Source organism: Porites lutea, chromosome 7 (assembly GCF_958299795.1).
Source record: "Porites lutea chromosome 7, jaPorLute2.1, whole genome shotgun sequence".
Lineage (NCBI taxonomy): Eukaryota > Metazoa > Cnidaria > Anthozoa > Scleractinia > Poritidae > Porites > Porites lutea.
This window is the reverse complement of record NC_133207.1, coordinates 33,903,640-33,925,685: the sequence shown is the minus strand read 5'-3', so window position 1 is coordinate 33,925,685 and position 22,046 is coordinate 33,903,640. Positions and strand designations below refer to the sequence as shown.

The 22,046-nt window shown below is 38.2% G+C and overlaps 3 protein-coding genes and 1 long non-coding RNA gene across 4 annotated transcripts in view; 1 reads left to right on the top strand and 3 right to left on the bottom strand.

The window, feature by feature from the left end:
- The window catches only part of LOC140944835 (adenylate cyclase type 10-like), a 28,527-nt gene extending 21,821 nt beyond the window's left edge, over window positions 1-6,706 (top strand). The window contains exons 23-30 of the mRNA XM_073393937.1: window positions 267-358; window positions 777-895; window positions 1,480-1,576; window positions 1,914-2,029; window positions 2,687-2,804; window positions 3,562-3,617; window positions 4,109-4,233; window positions 6,115-6,706. Of these exons, the coding sequence (XP_073250038.1) occupies window positions 267-358; window positions 777-895; window positions 1,480-1,576; window positions 1,914-2,029; window positions 2,687-2,804; window positions 3,562-3,617; window positions 4,109-4,233; window positions 6,115-6,393 (1,002 nt within the window). The 3' untranslated portion in view covers window positions 6,394-6,706. The remainder of the gene's footprint in view (window positions 1-266; window positions 359-776; window positions 896-1,479; window positions 1,577-1,913; window positions 2,030-2,686; window positions 2,805-3,561; window positions 3,618-4,108; window positions 4,234-6,114) is intronic.
- LOC140944958 (fumarate hydratase, mitochondrial-like) overlaps window positions 1-22,046 on the bottom strand; it is an 81,570-nt gene that overhangs the window by 32,033 nt on the left and 27,491 nt on the right. The gene's annotated exons all lie outside the window — the stretch shown is intronic.
- On the bottom strand, window positions 7,320-15,349 carry LOC140943122 (tyrosine-protein kinase receptor torso-like). Its single transcript, XM_073392182.1, has 9 exons — window positions 15,187-15,349; window positions 14,274-14,491; window positions 13,860-14,044; window positions 12,567-12,767; window positions 12,018-12,232; window positions 10,638-10,678; window positions 8,433-8,529; window positions 7,740-7,966; window positions 7,320-7,653 (listed from the first exon to the last, which is right to left on the bottom strand). The coding sequence occupies exons 1-9, from the start codon at window positions 15,321-15,323 to the stop codon at window positions 7,472-7,474; spliced, it is 1,503 nt and encodes a 500-aa protein (XP_073248283.1). The 5' UTR covers window positions 15,324-15,349; the 3' UTR covers window positions 7,320-7,471.
- LOC140944295 (uncharacterized) overlaps window positions 20,285-22,046 on the bottom strand; it is a 4,808-nt gene continuing 3,046 nt past the window's right edge. The window contains exons 3-4 of the long non-coding RNA XR_012166692.1: window positions 21,715-21,781; window positions 20,285-20,460 (exon numbers count right to left, since the gene is read on the bottom strand). This is a non-coding gene — a long non-coding RNA (uncharacterized lncRNA). The remainder of the gene's footprint in view (window positions 20,461-21,714; window positions 21,782-22,046) is intronic.

The following is a 22,046-nucleotide window of genomic DNA, read 5'->3' as shown; positions in this document are numbered from 1 at the left end:
CCTGAATTATTCCTTTTTCAGGCATTTTCTCCACTTGAAGATCTGTCTTATTTTCCGGGGATGCTCGGTATGGTCTTTGTTTAAAGGATATACTATTCCGTACCATTACCTATTACATTCGGTACAAGGCATGTTCTACTCAGTTGAATCCCCGAAGTGCCAGAAAAATCGCGAGTTGTTCAAACACCCCATAAACTAACAATCACGCTTACAGATTTGCTTCTTAGTTCCACTTTGAACATCTTCATATTCATCGTATTTTGCAGTTAATAAGCGCTTACGCAGGAGTCATTGAGTGTACACATCTTGTTGGCTGGAGAGGATGGGGGAAAACGTACGAAGAAATAGGAAAGAACAGGTAAATAATTTTTTGCCATACAAGAACTTCTCAACCTGAGGAGGCAGCGTGGCCGAGTGGTTAGAGCGCTGGACTTATAATTCTAACTGCTTCGCCATCTACCAGTTGGGATTCTTAACCTTGTTATCTACCATTTGAAGTTATTTATTTAGTTATCCCTGAAAAGCATCATAAATGGAGGATAATGAAGCATTTATTACTATTATTATTGTTGTTGTTGTTATAGCGGAGCAGAAAGGTTGTGTATCAACATGAATAGTAGAACAATTACCTCTCACAACGAAAACCTTCAGTCACGAACTTCATTTATCTCCCCTCAGCTTTAGACTCGAGTGCTAGGACCCGTCTCTTTACCCAGATAGATTGTGATAGCCCTAATCAGATAAATTCATATTTTCATACTCTCCCCAACCCTCAGGTGCGAAGACCCGTCACTTTACTCAGACCCAGAGGACATGATAACCGTGGCGCATCTCTACTGTGTCAGCCTCGCTTTCAGGCTAGCAATTGGCGGAGTTTCAATCGCTATCGCCTCAGGTTTGGTCCTACTTTTATCTTTCTTTTATCGAGATCTTTGTTGGAGCATGTAGTGTAGACCTACAAGGTGACCTCCTGGAAAATTATCTGAAACTCCTCCCATGAAAGTCGAAAGGTCTGATAAGTAATTTAAAGATAAATATAAAATACAATTTTCGAAACAGAGAGGATCTTATGTTAATCACATTGATCTTAAAGGTGAATCTGATGTACATCGACAGAAACGCCCACTACAAAATTGCATGTCATTTAGCAGGTGACAGGAGTGTAGTTGATTTGTGAAATGTTCAATTTTAGCTCTCTTCACTTGAGGTAGGAGTTTTCACCGTGGAGACATGTGGCCCTGACCATGAATAATTTTTCCAGCCTTTATTAGCAGCATTTCTTGTGGAGGTTCCGCTTCCGGTCATCATTTGTGCCTAGTCGTAGGTAACTTCGATTTCATAAAAAAAAAGAAATTAAACCAAATAAATTTTGCTTAATCGCATTAGAATCTAATCTTGTTTGTTTTCTTTAGCTAGATCGTTCAGGCAGGGTCCCGGAGCGATATTCATCATTCAAGATGCTTTTCTTTTTTATGACAGGTCGTTATGCTCTCGGTATTGCAAATCAAGTTCACGACTCACACATGAAGACAACTTGCATCCCTCTTCTTGCTCAAAGTCTTCTAGCCACTGCAAAGTAAGTGAAATCCAGTAATAAAAGACTGATGAAATGTTAAGCCAGATGGAAAAAAATCACTTTTATTTCATGAAACTGCAAAACGTAACTGTGATAAACAATTAGGTCAAAACAACACAGTGAAGATGAATTAAGTTGAGACTGTTTCCATTCATTCAACAGCAATAAAGTGATAACTTTGCCCTAGTTATATCACATATATCTGTTCAACGTCTGGCCTGTCGGGGAACAAGCCATTTTACTGATAATCGGAATGCACATTTTATCTATTTCTAAAAATTTACTTCCAAATGTGTACTGTCATGCACTAATTTAATTTTTTTGTTTTAATTCTCAGGATTCCTGAGTGTATTGAAGTCCTCAAGGAACTGAACTCCGCTGCATTAGAGTCCAGTGACTCTCACGGTCGTGCGCTTTACATGTGCTGTTGCTTTGATCTCATTCTTGAAGCAGGTTAAGTTATATTGTTACAAAAATTAGAATGAATTCTAGCTCCTCTCCTCTAAAACACGTATTGTGGTCTCGAGATTGGTTTGTAAGTAAATGAGACGTCAGTAAAGCAGTAAACCTAAACACCTATGGTTCACCCGGTAAATATCCACATGTACAAAACTGATGTATGAAGATTTTTAATACGTAGGTGAGTTTATCATAGAGGTCTCCGTAGTTATTCAGCTAATCTATAACCTTCATTTACAGGGTCCAATTTCGCAAAAGTGATTGGATTCTACAATTTTCTCATACAAACCCTCTAAATTACCCCACGTTCGCCCAATATAAAACTGCAGCCCATCTGTGTGAAATAGGAAGTTATAATGTCAAGAGGGCATATCAAAATCCATTATCTCCATGGTCCTCTCCCTTTCACGAGGAAGAAAAAATGCTATTCTTGGCGGGATTCTAATCGATGACATCATTCAAGCCTTCTGAGCATGAGTGGTTACAGAGAAGCTTATGAGTCCGCTTATGGCTTAGGACATGTTTGATATTATAAGCGCCCTCTATGCAGCTTGGATCAGCAGTGTCGAATGGAACCTAACTGGTATAAATTTTAAGAAATAAGATAGTGTTAAGCTTGGTAAAACGATAAATGTTTTCCATTTCTTTCAGGTTGGCAGCTGGAAGATATTAGTCAAATTATTCAGTTCACAGCAAAGATGTCTACGGATCCAGCATTCGCTTCTGATCTAGTCCCAAAGTTCTACCTAAATGCTTCACTTGCACTTTGGTAAGATTAAAATTTAATTTGTTACTTGTTATCACCTTGTACTCCTCTAAAGTTATATTCTTTTAATTCATGACATTAAAAAGGTAGACTTGATCGGAATTCGAACCCTGACCACTGAAGTAACCTGAAATAACCCCACGTCCTATAGAGTCGATCTAATATTCCCATTTTACCTAGATCGTACGGTAAAAAGGGATGAAAAAAGTAAAGGAATCGAATAAAATATGAGCCGTCTATACGCAAGTTTGAGGACACATGGAAATAACAAAAAATCGTTAATAATTCGAATTTACTAGTGTAATTTACACCGTGACGTTGTGGTGCGTTTGACTGGCATATTGATGGCATTGCCTATATTTGGTAATTGCCTTCACTAACTACTGGGAGCGTTATAAATGATGACGTTACATATGATACAAGGATGGTGGTTTCACACTGGCGGTTAAGGGTCTATCTTATGAATGATTAAACAAACTGAGAAAAAAGAATTGCTTGTTCATTTAAGTTAAGAGACTATATCAGTATCCGAAATGCAGATAAGCGGCGTACATGGGTTCTTCTATCTGTGCTTTATTTTTTTTAAGGACGATTAAAAAGAAGTGTTTCATTTTTTAACAGGTTCTTCAAATTTTGTTGTCCTTATTATTCTCCCTAAGAAAAGGAAAAAAAAAACATGCGTATTTCAGTTTTACAATTTCTTGATAGTGTTATGCACACCTTAAAAATTAAAATTTTCCTTGACTTTTTTCGGGTTTAGGCACGCCAGGAGAGAGGACTGGGGAAATGCCGATACATACTTTGCTACTGCTACTGGTATGCTGGCTAAAAAAATCTTTAATTCGACGCGTCCAATCTTGTTACATTGCCCTTTGATAAACTTTTAGAATCATATTTTAGGACAAAAATGTTTCCACAAGTCTTTCCAAAGACTTCTTTTCACTTGCGTACTTTGCAAAACTGGCTGGTGCTGACGACAGCTTGGAATAAACCTGAATAGTGTAGAATCACAGATCCGTGTCATCTGGATTATTATTAAACAGAGGCGATTTTTGTGGCTTTTGATATTTCCCTAGTTTGCATTTTTAATAAATTAAGCTTATTATATTTTTTATGATCACAGGGCTTATTAGGTAACTTAAGGTAAATGTTAAGAGTTTTGTCAAGTACACTGTTTATGGCTCAGTAAACATTCAACCGGAGGCAATATCACCCGATTGGGAAGTAATTTCTTTTTATTGCAGGAAACTATATTTAAAGCCAATGACCGTTGGATCTCTAATATGATAAGTTGCTTCTCTTACTAGCTCTAGAGCCATCAAAGTTAGAAGTCTTTATGGCTGTTCACGGGTTTGTGAAGATCGTGGAGTTTTGGCTGTTGAAGCAACGCCATAATGGCAAAAATAGACATTATGAGCACGAGGCTACTAAGGTGAGTTCATCAAATGAATTTTTTGATATGCAACCTAAAGATAATCGATATTAGGCCAGTTTTTCTAAATTATCTGCCGGGAATAACTTTATGGGTGAATTAACTGGGTATCATCGAAAAAAAAGAACACAACATCTTTGTTCCTAATTGCCTCACCAACGGATTTAAGATATAGTCAGCAACGAACGAGACAGAAGCCTGTTTAACCCTTCCAAGGGTCATCGACTTACCAACTGTCAAAATACTTTATTAACTTGCTGAAACCTTTGATTGACAAATCTGGACATAAACCACAGTCGACTGAGAACTTTATTGACGCCATCAAGACAAAACAGATACCTGACGAGCACAAACTAGTGTCTTCTGATGTGAAATCAATGTTCACCAGTATTCCACTTCAACTGGCTACAGATTACATTGACAACGCTACTACTGTTGAACTACCACTACCTACAGACGACATCATGGACGTACTCAACTTCTGCCTAACTTTGACGTACTTTCAGTACAACGGCAAACACTACAAACAGCTACCAGGGAGCAGCTATGTTTTAGCAGAAATTTTAATGCAAAACACCGAGGAACAAGCCCTAGTTGCTACTTATACGCGAACTATACCTCTTTGGTTACGCTACGATGACGACACTTTCACCGCCGTACACGCAAAGACAAAATATACGATTTTTACGAACACCTTAACAAACATCACGCGGACATGCAGTTTGGCACGAAGATCAAGGAAAATTGTAAAATACCTGTTCTAGACTGCTTGTTCACTCGCGACAACAAAATAATACGGCTAGGAGGGACAATTTACAGAAAAGCGACACATACCGACAGATTCACTAGATCGTATGTCATCGTACAACCCGACCTCTCTCAAGGCTACAACTATACGGACTTTGACGAGGACGCGCGCAATGAGTTTGCGACTCACCTGACAGCCTAAAAGACAAGACTGACTACCTAAACAACGGTTTTACTAAAACAACTACAGCGAGGACTTTGTTAGACGAAACACTCACAGTAACACTGATTCCAACACTCAGACCCACGTCAACTCTGGCCCTGTTACGACAGCGACTATACCATACATCAGAGGCACCTCTGAAAGTATCGCACCTATACTACATAATAACCTTACAACATACGTGTTGCACACAAACTTATAACCACTTTACGACAAGTTCAACTACTTTACTACTGTCAAAGACAAAGACAAACTGGAGGACAGACAGGGAGCAGTATACACGATCAAATGCTGCGATTGCCAGGCCACTTACATTGGTTGAAACCGGCAGAAATCTTAGCACGCGACCGACCGAACACAAACAAACAACAAGAAATGGTGAAGACAACAATCACTTTGCTGAACACCATTTACGGACGAAACATCAAATCAATTGTGACTCTGCGATATGTATTACGTATTCTGACTCACTTTAGAAAGTTCGTTTACTAACTTAGAACAAACGCGACTGAATCGTCAAGCAAAACTAATTACGAGAGAATAACTGGACAACCGACAATTCGACTAACAATAAACGACTGTTTAACTGTGACAAACATGGCGACTTAATTGACTAAGCAGATCAATAACCACAGTTTTGTATCATCAAGTGACTAACTCAATTTGACTCTGAAGATGACTACCACACAGGTTTCCGAAACGTCAGTCCCTCTCCTATTTAGGACTACTTTCACCCGGACGATCATACTCAACCTACTTATGATAAGTCACTCTGTGGAGTCAATCCCGTTGAAAAACTTAGTTCAACTTGGTTTAGTTTTCATACGACCGCTATAAACAGGTTTAAAGGAAGCTCACATACAGTATGCCGGTCTTCCAGAGTTTTATAAAGCTAACTTTGTTGATTCCAGGTTCTGAAGAAACTTAAAGGCTCACTTAATCATCATCCGGTGTTTGAAGGTCGGCGACTCCACTTGCTCGCTTATTATCATCTCCTGCTCGGCAAGAAGGAGAAGTGCAAGGTCAAGTTACGGAAATGTTGCAGCAAAAGCAAGAGCATGGGTGTCTGGCTGGAAGTTGAATGGGCCAAGAAAAATGAGAATGGTTGGTTCAGGGGCACCCTGGAGTCAGAGAAAGCTTACGAAGGGAAGTCCATGTTCAGTCTTCCAAAACCGCAAAAGGCCGCTTGACTTTAGTGTTTGTCTTTTAAAAACCCTCTGATCTTTCTAACGGAAAAGTGCATACAAAGTAACAAAACGTGCTTTTTTACCTCAAGGGACAATGAGAGTAGTGACTTGCCTCGAATAGCTGTCAATTACTACTAACTTTATTTGAAATGTCACTGACATAAGAGTTTATGTTTGTAGAGTGTACATTTTCTCTAGGAACCTGAAGTTGATATCAACTCCGAGTTCCACTTTCAAGTTTACTAATATCGTAACTTAAATTTAAATGTTTGCCTTTCATAATCGGCAATGTATCTGGCTGGGACCGCCAGGCATTTGTCATATCCATGCAGTTTTGTAATTTTTTAATTAAGGGTCTCTTAACACGTCACTCATAGACGTCACCTAGAATAAACTACATAAACCCAATCAAGGCTATAATCAGTCTTGAAAATGCTTTATTTTAATCCGTGCAATTTTAAGTATTTTTGTTAGAACTATATCCTTTATATTGCGCTGTTGTTTTAGCCCCTTCGCCCCATTTAAGGTAATTCAAGACAGTCCGTGGATTGTGGATTCCAAGTACGGGATTCCAGATTCCTTGTCAGTGGAACTTGGGATCAGGATTCCAATCGTTGTTGGGCTTCCGAATTCCTAGAGCGAAATTACATTGTACGGATTCCAAAGCCCAGAGCCGGGTTGCATTGTCTGCAATTTGATTATTGGATCCTCTAAAAAGAATGCAGAAAATTAACCGAAAAAGTGCTTTGAACAAGGGAAAAAGAAACCGGATTAAAACTTAACCCTAGTTTAGCAATGAATTGGCTTTTGACTTACTGGGCTCAGGATTTCGGATTCCAAAAGCAAAAATTTTCCACATTTCGAAATCCGCATAACCTTTCATGGGACGAGTCCCTAAACAGGCCGTAGGTCTTCAACAGTGGATAGCCATGTCCACTAGATGAATAACTACCTGGATAACGTCCGGGAATGGTTTCGTAACACTTAACCAGTGATTGGTGGTTTATCCAGTGGATCAATACTACTATTCAACTTTTGAGCAATCAGGACCAGTCAGGGCTTATCCTCGTGAAGCGGATTCTCAGAAACGCGTTTCCAGTGTATTCAAATTAAGCACGTAGCTTTTAGGACCTTGGTGGTTCTTTGCACAATTATTACTCTCTGTTGTCAGCTCAGTCTTTGTTTTGGAGTTGATATCCACTGACAGATTACTGGACTGTGGATCATTTTTCGTAATGTTCTCCTTTAGGTCTCCACCTGCCTCTGAAAAGAAGGAATATACAATTAGATTAAAATCAATGTGTATTAAATCGGTTCCAGCGAATGGAAATTTAATCGATGTTACATACCTTCGTGGCACACTGCTTTAACATTGTCGTCTCTTTGATCATCGTCGGACTCCTCCGCCATACTGTCACAAGACTGCACGTTGTATTCGGCGTGCGATTCGTCCACAGCAGTCAGGTCCAGATATGGATTTTCCTTCTGCATTATGGTTTCCAGGCTCTCCCGAATCTGAGTGAAAGTGGGACGATTTTCAGGGTTATTCTGCCAACAGTCCTGCATCATTTTGTAGCTGAAAAAAGAAAAAGAATAAGAGAAATTCACCGATTAAAGGGCGAATCAGCTAGTAGCTGTTGGTAACTGAATGGTTATTTAAGTTCGATATCTTCATCATCAATGGCTGTTTTTATACTAAGGACGCATTATCCGTCTGGACGAACTTGGGCAAACATTTTGTAGTTCGTCTGGTTATGCGTCTCTAGTATAAAGACGGGCACAAGACGCATTATGCGTCCAGACGAACTACCTTTCGTAGTGCGTCGTTCAAGACGTATTTCGAAGGAAAGTTTGTCCAGACGTATAATGCGTCTTGTGCCCGTCTTTATACTTGAGACGCATAACTAGATGAACTACAAATGTTTGCCCAAGTTCGTCTGGTCGGATAATGCGTCCTTAGTATAAAAACGGCCACAGACGCATTATCCGTCTGGACGAATAGTGCGTCCTCTAGTATAAAAACGGCCAATGCCACTACTTACAGCTCCTCGTTGCAAGTTTCTGGTTTTTCCATTCTGTACCCATTCTTCAGCAGTCGAAACAATTCTTTGCTTTCTATGGTAGGGTATGGCGTCCCACCTGATACAATGATTTATTAATCAGAACGGCTTGTGGCCAGTAATGCTCGGGAAGTATTTTCCCAGATATTAGGGAGTTTAAGCAAAGGTCGCGTTTTTGAGCGACGCACGCAAAGAGGGGAAGATTGCACCTTTATAAAAAGTCTATAAATTTACAGATTATAGACATTTTATTAGTCTATAAATTTACAAATTATAGACGTTTTATTAGTCTATAAATTTACAAATTATAGACATTTTATTTGTCGATTTTACTTTAGCAGGGCAAGACTCTAAAAATGCAGGCCTTTCTTTTTTATTTTTCTTTATGTGTGGGCACCAACTGGGACTTGATGCTCCCAGGCGTTCCTAGCGGAGACCGTGGAAACTGGGGATAAGAATCGTGACGACTTTGAATTCATTGTTTTCAAATGAGTCTCGTGATGAGCATAATAATAATAATAATAATAATAATAATAATAATAATAATAATAATAATAATAATAATAATAATAATAATAATAATAATAATAATAACCTTTATTGATAAATAAGTACACAAAGCACAAGTAAACGATAATACGATGCCAAAGCCAGAGGCTTATATGGCGTAGGTCAGAGAGTCACAATGTGCTGCTAAGTAATTATGCACGCGTATTAGAAACTTAACTAGAAATACGTATCTTGCAATGACCCTCGCGAAACTCGGTTTTGTAGGGGCACTCAAGTTGGGACGGGCTTTGGAACTGGATGGATGACCCACCGCGAATACCGTGTTACCGGCTAACAGGCGAATTTTGGATAAATTAGACGGCGTGAGATTCCTATTCATTGTACAGGTTGTTGGGAAAATTCAAAAGAAAGTCCAGTTTTCTTTTTGAGGGCAAAGGAAAGCTTTTCATTATGGAATTGTTTTTCGAGGAATTCTACTTTATTTTCTTCACGGCTGAGAGCTTGGCCTGTTTTGAAATGCAACCAAGGCAGCGACGTTTTGGAGAATTTTACTCTATGGTGAAGGAAATTAGTACGTTTGTAAAAGGAAATTTATGTACTTATCAATGTTTCATAGACGTTAAATTCATTTCTGTATCGGTGCTGAAAGAAAAATTACAAAATGTGCCCGGTTGGCGATGGCGTGATTTTGTGTTGAATTTTGCCGTGTGCTCAGCCGATTTTCACTTGTGTAAACGGATCCATGTTCTAGTTAAGTATTACGCGGATTGCTTTTAAGGATCAACTAATGGATTTTTTTTTTTCAATAAAATTTTTCAAGAAATAATTTCTTTGTCTATTGTTTTGTGTTTGCTCATTAATGTTAATGGCTCAAAACACGATCGTCAGACCAAGTTGACCCATTTTATGCTACTCACATATACACGCATCACCTCTGCAGAAATGAATTTTTAGGTACCTTTGAAAATATGAATTACTGATTATTCTAGTTATATAAAGGGATAATCCTTTAAGCCTGTTTTATGGATATTTTCACTCTACGTACGTTTACTCATGTTTGCTTCGCAGGTGGGTATTCGATAAAGTCGCGCAGTCGTCTGCCAAAGGGTTAAAAACAGCCATGTTCAATTTCGATTTGTCGATTTTTGAGTTGAGGTACAACGAGGTACATTGTCATTCCTTGAAATTATATCCCTTCCTCTCTTCAAAAATTATTATGGTTTCACAGAAACTCGACTATTATAGTAGGAAAATGTATTTACTTTCACGCGATTTCACGGGCTTGCCACTATTTTTTCAGCGAAAACCGAAAATTTGGCGATAAACACAGAACGGCCATTTTTTTTTAAAAAACTTTGAAAAAGTCAATTTTCCCCAGATCTCAGAGTTTTCACTTGAACTGTCACAAATGCTACTTACGTATCTTTTTTTTGGCAATATCACAAAACTGAGGAAGTTATGAGAAGTGTCACACAATTCCTCCAAAAATGGTTTAAATGATTTTTATGCCTAACCGAAAAATGATCATGTGCTAAGTGACCAACACTACGTTGTCTGCGTTTATTCAGCATAAAAAAGGCGTAAATGGCTACCAAGTCGTCAATATCATATAGCATATATTTTTTAAAGTCACTGTTACTCAAAATTCTATACAGATAGATTTAGCTGTTAGCGTACCTAGAGTAACTATTTCCCAAAGTACAACTCCAAAGGCCCATCTGTGAAAAAATACGAGAAAAAATGTCAGATTTGTAATTAAAAAACAGGTATGTTTTATATTGTTAACACTCTTATTTTTTGGCCATTTCAACTTCAGTAATTAAAAATAAAACACAAACTGCGGTAACAAGAGCAAACAAGATGAAACAAAGCATGTTACGAAAACTTTAGGATTTTAAAGGCTTGACGTCAGGTCTTCAGGTCAAGTGAAGTCTTTAAATTCTTGATTTTTGCTACATGCTTTGTTTCATCATGTTTGTTACCGCAGGCATGTTTTGGTTAAAGGAACTGGCTGATGCCTTAAATAGTGCTTATAATAATTGGGATGGACGATGCATGCCTTTTTTTCTTGCAAAATCGTTTATGATTAAGTTCATATCACAGGACTATCATAATGCACCAGTACTGCTCTAAATACGTTTTTTTTTTTAATTCAGCCAGAAAACCGTATAACGGAAGCAGGACAATAAGCTGTCTGCACTGGATAACGAGAGTAGCTGGAGCTTGGGTTATGACGTCACGAGTAAGGGATTATTCTATCCACACCTTGAATTTACACTTCTACCTATGGATGATTTTCTTAGCTTTTAGTCAATCCTAAAGCAAGACATTAATTGAGCTATTATGTATTAACTAAAAAACCTGTCTAGCAGGGTCTAAAAAGCGCTATAACAGCAGGATTAGCTCAGTCGGTAGAGCGCTTGACTGCAGAGCGGGAGGTCGCGGGTTCGATTCCTGGGGCCGGACCAATACTCAGGGTCTTAACATAACCGAGAAATGAAGGTACTCCCTTTGCACTGCAGGCGGCTGGACCTTTGCGTGGCTCGGATGACCACGTAAAATGGCGGTCCCCTCTCCATTAGGAGACGTAAAATATAGTGTCCCCAATTAGCACTTTCGTGCTAAATACATTGACACTCAAATAAAGTGCCTTTTTTTACAGCATGGCATAACATAATCTAAATGAGATTCCACCGCATTTTATAGATGAGGTCAAGACTATAAATACTGTGATATCATCGGCGTCAATGCATTTGATCGCAAAGTAAAGAAAGCCTCACCAAAAAAAGTAAAAATACTGCTACTATACTGCTGTCAGTGTTTTTTTTTCCAGTGTGACCTTTAACATAGGCAGAGTCGTAAACAAGCCAGCTACGTGAAATACTTCGTAAAAGCTAAAACCCGTGCCGAAAAAACTTCTATAAGCAGGGCATAGGCTCGCTCTATTAAAATATTTGATTCATATGAACTTTGCATTGAAAGAGTATATGTAGTCTTTTCTGTATTTTCGAAAAGCGTTATATTTAGTTAATATGCGCTAATTATCAGTAATCTTACACATCGCTCTTCGTAGTGAATGTCTGGTCAAAGATGGCTTCTGTTGACATCCATTTGAAAGGAAGTTTCCTGTTTCGTTTGCCATGGTAAACTTTCTTTTCATACACTTGTCGACTCAGTCCAAAGTCTGACACTTTTGCAATTTTCTTTTCTCCAATAAGTACATTTCTAGCCGCCAAATCGCGATGAACGTATCCCTTTCTCGCCAGGTATTCCTTACACAGTGGAAAAAACATTTTATGTTAGCGATTTAAACGTGCTGCAAAGTACAATTAAGTGGAACAACCGCGTAAAAGAGCCCTAGGTTTATCGTAATACTGCACTAAGGAGCTTATCAGAGACCACAAATGAAAAAAAGTTTTCAATCATTTGCAGATGTCAGAGCAATGAACTAGCACTTTCGGTTGGGAAACATACTTAAGCCTAGAGCTCCGCGGTCCGGAACCAAGCCAGTTGTGCTAACTAGAAGAAGTTTGGTGGTCCAGTTTTCTTCACTAGTGGACGAACGTTTTTCTCAGAAAAGTAGCTTAAGATTGGTGGCTTGCTTACCATGCCTTGACAAACATGCCAAGCAAACGCCATTAGATTTCCAGGGGTCAAAATCTCCTCGTTGTAGTATTCTTTTTCTTCCTGATCTTCCGTTTTCAAGACTGTATTGGTTTCCCTGCCAGTGTTTATCCTGTTTATCTGATCGTCTGGTGTAGTGAATGTGATTGAACATCCAAGCTCTTTGTTTGACTTTTGAAAGGCCTGGAAGACGTATAGTAAAGAGGGATATGAACCAACTCTGCACTTCATTGGGTCTCCCATAATACACCTTGTTTACCCGCCAATATTTTGCCAAAAAATTAATTGATTGTTTTCAATTCCTTTTGAGACAGCTGTATTATTAATCATATAAGAGAAATTCCCTTTTTTGGGCGGGGGCGGGGGGGGGGGGGGGAAGAATAGGGGCAATCAAGGTGTATTATGGGAGATGTGCAAATGGTGTATGTACTATTTAGTTTAAGTAATACGCTCCAAATTTTTGTACACAAGGTGCCGTATTAATTATAAGCAACACTGATCTGTTTCTTTTAATGCATTGACTAGCTTATTCATAAGAGCCTTGAAAGCTTGAATGTCACTGTTTTGAGAAGAACAAAGGAATTTTTAAGGTATCGAATAATTTTTTGTAGTAAGAACTTGAGTTCTCTTGGTCCCAAAGACCGTAATCCCATCATATCCATAATAAAACACGGTGGTGATAAAAATTGTGGAATTAACCTTTTATATCAATTTGCCGTTTCCTATGGGAACGTCCACGTTTTTCACACTGAGGAACCTGCCATGGATGTGTCAATTAGGAAAGAGGAATTACCGCCTCCCCTCTCCTCACCACGGATTTTCCCTGGCATATAGGCAAAGCCACTTTAAAACTTTAAATGGAAAGCAGATAGTTTTGTAAAACGATCCAGCATGTCTACGCCACCAAACCAGGAGTTCCTAGTTATTGGATATCCCGCTACTTAAAACAAATACTGGTAAACGTTCATTTTAGAATGCCGCCCTAAGAGGCTCGATCAAAGTTTGCTAAGACGATAAAACTTTTAAGCGTGCACTGCTGCGAAAAAGCTGCTTGAAGAATTTCTTAATAATTAGCATTACAATAATTCTTTATAATACATGTGTAATTCATATGCATAATAGAGATTAGCTTGTAAATATTTTAGTTCTAATGTCATTTCTATTTTAACTGGTTTTAAGACAGTTATAAAATGCGTTTGTCTGTACTTCTGAAATGCCCTGATTAGGGACGGAGTATAATAAAGTATCCATGTAAGTATTTAAGGGGATAAATACCGTTTTCCTATGTTTTCTGAGGTAGTGTAGGAGATCACCGTATGGGGCATATTCAACTAACAAAAACATAGGTTCCTCGAGAGTGCAGCAGCCGACCATGCTGACAATATTCTTGTGGGACCCCACCGCCTTCATCAACTGAATTTCGTCCAGAAAGTCTTGCCGTACACTTTCATCTGGCATGTCTAAAACAAAAAGAAAACTAAGTATTAACAATAATAATAATAAAATGTCTTTCTTTGGCTTGGTTCGGGTCTGTTTTAGCAGCGAGACTTTTACATCAACCAGAGCTGAAGCCGCATTTAAAGCCTAGGAAACGTAATTTTTAGAATAAAAGTGAATTTTTTCTATTCAATTCTTTTCAAGAAGGTTACAAGATATCTATTTTTAGTAGCAGAAACAACAGGTACTCACTATGAAGCATTTTTACTGCAACCACGTATGTTTCACTTCCATTGATAGTTTTAGCAGTTTTCCTCCAAGGCTTCAAACAAAACTTCTGGGGTAAAGAGCTGGTGGGTTTGACTAGAGTTCCCTTGAAAACTTTACCAAAAGCTCCCTCTCCGATCTCATTCTCAAGCGTAACAAGGTCTCCGTCTACCTCCCAGTGATCAATTATCACACCGTTTTTCCTGTAAAAAAATAAGGAGGTAAGAATTTGTTGTTGTACTGAAATGTTAAAAAAGTTATAAAGGTCATAATTGGTGACCACTGAAAGCGTTAACAACCCGTTTTACTGATTCAGTTGTTGGTTCAAAAAATTAATTGAGACCACAAATATTATAAAGAGGTCTCAATTAATTTTTCGATTAAATTTCATAACATATGCCATAAACATACGTGTGCCTTTTAATTCAACTTTTATCGTTGCATAATTATACAAGACAAAAATTATGAATCAATGATTCTGAAGCTAAGGGGTCTATCACTAAATCTTGAGCTGTATGTTTTACGTGACAAAATGTTTTGCTCATATTTTATATAAGAACTCAGTCACCAATTAACTATAGCTCAACGGAAGCTTTCGCATTATGCCAATGCAGTATTACTTTTGAACAATCTTAATTTCATAATTTTATTGTCCTTCGATTTTCTCCGACTCATTTCCTCGCGTCTAATTTAGGTTATAAACATTGAAGATTAAAAAGATCTGCTTCCGCCCAAAATTGTCAATTCAGCTCTACAGGCCACTGTCTGATTCAGCTCGGCCCTCTTGGAGCCATTTGAGCACAATTTAAGCCAAACCAGCCCGATCAAAAAGCTTTTCCCCATTTTTAGAGCAAAACAGATCTTTCTGATTTACATCGAGGACAAAGTATTTTTTTACCCTGGAATGAGACCTTGTTTCCTTAAAATCTTCTGTTTTCTCCAGCGACGCCAAATAAAGATCATGCAAATAAGGGCCGCGAGCAGAAAACCAATCACAAGTCCAGTAATTGCACCAGGTGTAAAAATGAAATCCATGCCACTAATGACTCTTTCTGCCTTCTTTGCTGGTAATAAAATAACATAGAGTATCACTAACGTTGGAATTTAAGTTATCACTACGTCATATTCCTCTTTGGTTGGCAAGCGATGCAATTTATAAATGTCGATTAATATTCCATCGTAGGAAACTAAGCGAAGCTACAATAAAAGTACATAATACTAGTCTTAGAGCGTTAGGGAAAGGGCTAAGGTCTCATAACACATAGACCAATTAAAAAGACATCCTATGTGTTAATTTCTTTGCGTTACGGTTACTCTTCGGTGACTAGTTTCCATAGTTACTATATTCCTGAACATGCACGCTGTTTAGTTGATATTCGCCGTTGATCTGTTATCTAACTAAAGTAAAGACTTAAACAACAGTATACATTAATATTACTCACAATTCAAGCGGTTCGGTTAGATAATGAAGAGAGATAAGTCTACGAGCCATACTCCATATGAGCCTTATTTACTTCACAGTTTGAGTCGACGTATTAATTTCGACGGTTGGGGTCAAATACAACTGAATGAAATTTAGCCGAATTCTACAAAAAAATCTCATAATTTTGTTCCTAGCTCAGGTTTTCGAAAAAAAAAACTATTCTGAGACCTATCATCAAATTACCAAAAGGGATTATTTTCAACAAAAAAAGGTAAGTAACTGGAAGAAATCTTTTCCAGTTGGTTTTATTTCCTTCCTTACGCACATTTCGGCGACTAACGGTCGTTCAGGAATCAAAATAGTCTCTGAGGGCTTTCCTAACAGTTGCTTGTTTTAGTGATATTCTCTCAATGTCACACCAAAGGTCAGGAGCAACAACAAATACAGTTGAACCCCTTCTTATATTTTCTAGTGTAGAGAGTACTGCTCAAATTTGTATAGAAATGTTAAATTCAGTAATCGTCGCTGCTTTATGGTTATAAACGCGCACGACGAGCTCGTTTTTTGAAACTCACAGTACACCGCTAACCGTTAAAGCAGATTGGAGACAGGTAACTAGACCGTCCGCTGATAACTTACTCCCCGAAGACGAAATGAAACCAAAATTTTAAAGATTTTGACTGATTTTATCATCCCTGTGGGTGTACTTTTTTCGCTGTTTGGACGAGAGTTAAATGTATTACATACGGTACCGTCAAAATTTCAAATTATCTTACTTGGTTCTTTTCTAACAATTGAAATCTTAGTAGCAATTCCCGTTACGGCGGACGCGGCAAACACAGGAGTGACCTGAAAAAGGAAATAGACTATACATGGTCAAGATTCTGACTACATCCATTTAACAATAACGCGTAATTATGCAATATAAGAGATTAGCTCACAAACGGCCTTTTAACTAGCTGGCTGAACAAATAAATTATGGAACTTATGTAAACATACAAGTATCAGGTAAAAAAAAAAATCGGTAAATTGGCACTAGAACTTTACAAATCGGATACTGGTGCCCAGGCACAGTTCTGAACTCGATGTACTCCTGCTCTGAAACGTTTATTACTACGTTGTTTCTACGGAGAGCGAGCGACATGTGAGACCCAGCGAACTTAACTGTACTTGAAGACTTAGCGAATTTGACCAATTTCTCACCGGTTGTTCGGCAGAAAAAACAAAAACAATTTCTGCTTATAACATAGAATATATTATTAAAATATTTGGTAACCAGCAAATAACGTAGTTTAACTAGACGGTAAGTCGGATAAGATCCAACATTTAGCTTAAAGCATCCAAATTACGAGTATCATGATTTTGAAAATTCCTGTTATGATAACTAATGTAGAACAATAATGATACTACTCTGACTACTAAAAATAATAATCTTCGTTATCATCAACATCGCAATCATTATCATCATTAACATTATTACCTTTATAGTTAAATTAGCAACAAATTACACTGTAAAAGTTCCGCCATGACGACATTTTAAAAATGCAGGGCCGGAAATTCTCAAACTTAAGGACTTCTCTTTGTCTAGAAACAAATTAAACCTCAGGCACTCACCTGAAATTCGACCCTCTCATTCAGGTTAATTCCATCTATAACAACACTGTTATCTGTCTGTGAGGAAAGTTCACACAAACAAACGAATTGCAACGACAACTGTCACAAAAACTCCATGTATTTTTCTGTGTTTACGTCATGGTTCAAAATTAGGGTGCGTATTTCTGGGATGATCCCGATCAGCATCAGTGATCCAGGATTACTGGGATCATGGTAAAAATGAACCGATGAATCCCTTAGATTCAGGGTAAGATTATTAACGTAGGTAAATGTATTAGAAAATTGACAATCAACCTTTCACAATTTCTCCAGCTCTGCCAAAATAGCCGAGCTGCCATTCCTTTCACACCGTCTCCATCTTCTGTCTATTTCGATACGACGGCAAAGTCTTTCGAATTTGGTCAATGCAAGCTGACCACGAAGGATAGTTAAGCGATTTAAGGCAATCAGAGATGGAGTGATATTTTTAATGATGAATATATAAAGAAAAACTAACCTGAACGGAAAAGTGATTGTGAATCAAACATAAATAAAGCAAATAAAATTCTATTCTATTATTATTCCACTATTAAAAGTCTATTTTACGTAAGAGACAGAAAATCTTATTAAGACCATGTGTTATATCATTTATGACTTGTAGGTAGCCAGCTATAAGTGGCGTTGACTAAGAAAGCATTGGAGAACAGAAATTGAATTTTTCTACTTGAATTGAACGCGTATTCGAACTAAGTATAACTGCTTTATTCAAAATTTCTAATACGTCGGCTTCCTGACAGCTGCAACAAAAAGTAACCTACCGTTGTATTTTCGTTGTCGAGACCAATGGCAATAAGTCGTTTCATCTCCCCCTTCATTTCCTTGGCAGCATTGTATACGTAATAGCTGATACTACTTTGTATAAAAAGTGGTTTCTCCCATCTGACTATAGTGCTGAATGAGGTAGAGGAACCGGGAACTAGTTGCTCGTTCTTCAGTCCAACAACCTTTAACAGCTCCGCTCTAGGTGCTAGGGTAAGTGGTATGTTGTATCGAGTTGGAAGTTGAGGAGACATAATAGAGAGATTATGAGCCTCAAGTAGATACACCGTCTCTGCTTACAGGAACGGGTAGGCAACCATTTACCACGTACTTCTATTATTGGGGGACCAAAAATTCTACCCGGCAGTCTAGGGAGCAGGAATTTTGTGCCTAAACATAAAACTATAGAATTTGACGCAATGGAAGGAACGCCACGCCACAAAGTATATCCTAATCAACTGAACTAGCTAAATAGAGAAAAAAGATTGCTTCGCCAAAAATAAATTAGAGCCCATCTTTTGTAATGCTTTACAAAACGGAACAGCGTAAACCATTTGATTTCCTAACAGGATTTTCTGGCTCTCCCATGTAAATGGCAACGTAGGACTTGTGCCAGGGTAACCCGCACCCGTTCACGGTAACTGAATGGCGTATATCTTAAAGTCCCAATTTATAACCACGTTTTCCCCTTACGGCAAACGTCAATTCGTAGCACATGACCGAGACTTTTCCCTTGCCTTGTCCTTTACTTGTTTCGTTCGAGTTAACGGTAAAGGGCCAGACTGCATTCAAGGTTCAGGTTTGTTTGCCCAAGACCTAATCAATGCTTTCCTAAGGTCTTTATTATCTAACCTGGTGCAGTTCCCCTTACTTCTTTTTCTATCTTCGGTAAATTTTTGTTTTCATACATTGGTGCAACCTGAAATATAACACATGTCTTCATGTAAGTACAAAAATGATAGGTATTCAATATGCTTTCTGCCCTTCGTAGTTGGGCCAATAAGGAAATTAAGACTCGCTACTACAAATTTCACAGCTATGAGTGGTGGTGGCGGTGGTTGTTAAAGGAAAAATAGAAATTAGGTAGTGTTGGTGGTCATGGGTGGCGGTGGCGGTGCGGTGGATGGAAAACAATAAAAAGGTGGTGGTAGTAGTGGTCATAATAAAACGATAACAAGTGATAAAAAATGGTAGTGGTGGTAAATTTATAGAAATACTTTGGTGGTGGTGGTGGTGGTGGTTGTGGTAAAACAATTTACGTGATGGTGGTGGTGGAAAGGCGATAAAAATGTGGTGGTGGTAGCGGTGGTATTGGTAAAACAAAAGAGATGTGGTGGTGGTGCCGATATTAAAACAATAAAATATTGTGGTGGCGATGGTGGTGCAATGATAAAACAATGGAAATGTGTTGGTGGCGTTGACAGTAGTGGAAAACAATGGAAATCTGGTGGTGGAGTGCGAGTTAGCGCTTACTCCTCAGTCGACAAAATGAATCAACAGATGAATACTTTATTCAGGTTTTAGTCAAGCAATTAAAAAACCAAGCCATTCATTGACCCAGCAAACAAAAAAACTTGTCCAAAGAGCTAAACAACCTAAAAATAGTACATGTCCTTATCTTAATGAGATTCGCATTTCATTCATGAGCTAAACACTTTGACGTAATAGATGAATTTCTGCTTTCCTAAATGAGATTCCTGCGCCCCCCCCCCCCCCCTCCCCCGCAAAGGAAGTAAAACATCTCTACTATTCTACAAAACGTATATCTCAATGATATCGGTCTCGCTTGTCTCTGAGGTGATCTTAGTTTATTTGCTAATCGTACCTTCAATCTAACCGTCTCGTTTGGTCTTATCTCAGATAAGTACAGCCATGGTTCCGTCTGAAAACAAAGGCGGGAGAGAATCAACCATTATGATCTGAGAAATAATCCTAGCTAAATTATCGGCCAACCAGTTTTTAGAGAAAGAAACATAAGCTTGACTTTGCCTTATGGAACGGTTAAAAAGGTTATATTCATATTTAATTGAGTGAATCCTTAAAGCTCCCCACGGGCCTAAACAGGGTTTTTGAAAAAGCTCGGAGCAATTTATATTGTTTTTAGGATTTAACTTAATGACTGACTGAACTCAATAAAGTTTCATACCCTGTTTTCTCTGATCTTTATTGCACGCTTTTTGTATCCTATCAGCTCGTAGGTAAGGTGATAGCCATAAAGAGTATAGTTGAACACCGGTCCCGACCACGAAAATCTCACCGAGAATGTGCTATTTCCTTTTCCTCGTACAAATTCGCCGACTTCTATATTTCGCACCTTCAAGTCGGCTTCCGGTGGAACTAAAAGCACAAAAGGTAATTAATCCGATATTGTCAGCAAAGGTATTATCCACTGTTCAATTAAGGATTAATCTAGATAGTTTCAGACAGGGCTTTTCTTTATGAATAGGCAAACTGTCCTATTTTAAGAAAAACAGGACAGCTGGTCTGAGCCAATCAATTTCCAGAAATCAAAATAGCCTTCTATACAAACTAGCCAATCAGGGCAAAGTTCCTTTGAAAAAGAAACAAAAATGTCTCGTTGGCTGAGACGGTTCGTCGGCGAACACTCTCTTGGTTTCTTGTGGTCAGAAAACAAAAACGTTTTTCTTTCGAGAAACAGGCCCGTGGATAATGAGTGAGCGCTAAAACTTTGGAAACGAATTAGAAAACACTGCATGATAATCGAGGCGGATCCCAACCTTTATCCGCACTGATAATTGTGGTTAGACGTTGGCATTCAAAACAATGTTAATTGATTTTCAATAATTTTTGTGTTAAAAGTTCAAAATCTTTTCATCTTTGTTTTGTCTTGTTTGTTAAACGACGTGACGATCACAGTGTTTTCAGGTTCAAGCGGGTTCAGGACGTACTCAGGTACATTGTCGCAATCTAAGATGTATTGGTGTAGCTCTTTGGAAGATAGCTACATTGTTATTATCATTATTGTTGTTGTTATTGTTATTATTATTAAATGATGAATACAGTAGAACCCTGATAACCAGAACTCTGCAGGGAAACGAAAGGAAAACAGTTCAAATTATTAGGGTTGATTGAATCTTCAACATGCCTTTGCTGATTTTTCAGCTTTTCGGTACACAGTAAAGCGCAAATCAAAATTATCTCTCTAGTAACTGTAACATATACATTTTCATGATGATACAGGGAATCAAAATAGCTTTAATTTCAAATAAGGGATCTGTTCGTTGCACTTATTAGAGAGTTCTTTTACCGATTATTAGACAAAAAAAGCGGTGGCATTGGTGGTGAGTTGCAAGAAATAGAGATATTCGAGTTAAAAATGCAAATTCTGCAGATGAGAAAAGAAAGACTGGATCAGTATTTCTTGAAAGTTTGGGATATCTTACGCTCTGCCATTGTTTATCGTTTCCCTGGTAAAATGTATCCGTGAATTGAATTTTTGTTTGATATCGTTATTAAGAGGTGATTGTCGATCTATAAAGAGTAAAAAGTGCATGTACAGCGTAAAGCGTGACTAGCTTTACGTATCATAAATAACTGTTCTGAGAACGTTTTGAGTTTTGTCATTGATACCTTCTGCCGTTGCCCTGTCAAGTTGTTCTTTTCCTTTTAACCATGACAGGTCGTATTTGGGAGTAACCTGAAAGGAAACAAAGCTGTCAATTTTGACTAACAATAGACGACTGTTTAACTGTGACAATAGACGGATCGAAACGCACCAATTACTGATTACGAGTCTTCATAGCCAATAACATCACGGCTTAACTGACAGACGACCAATAACATCGCGACGTAATTGACCAATCAGATCAATAACCAGAGTATAATACCATCAACTGACGTGATACAACTCACTTTGACTCTGAAGATGACTACCCCACTGGTTGTCGAAACGTCAGTCACTG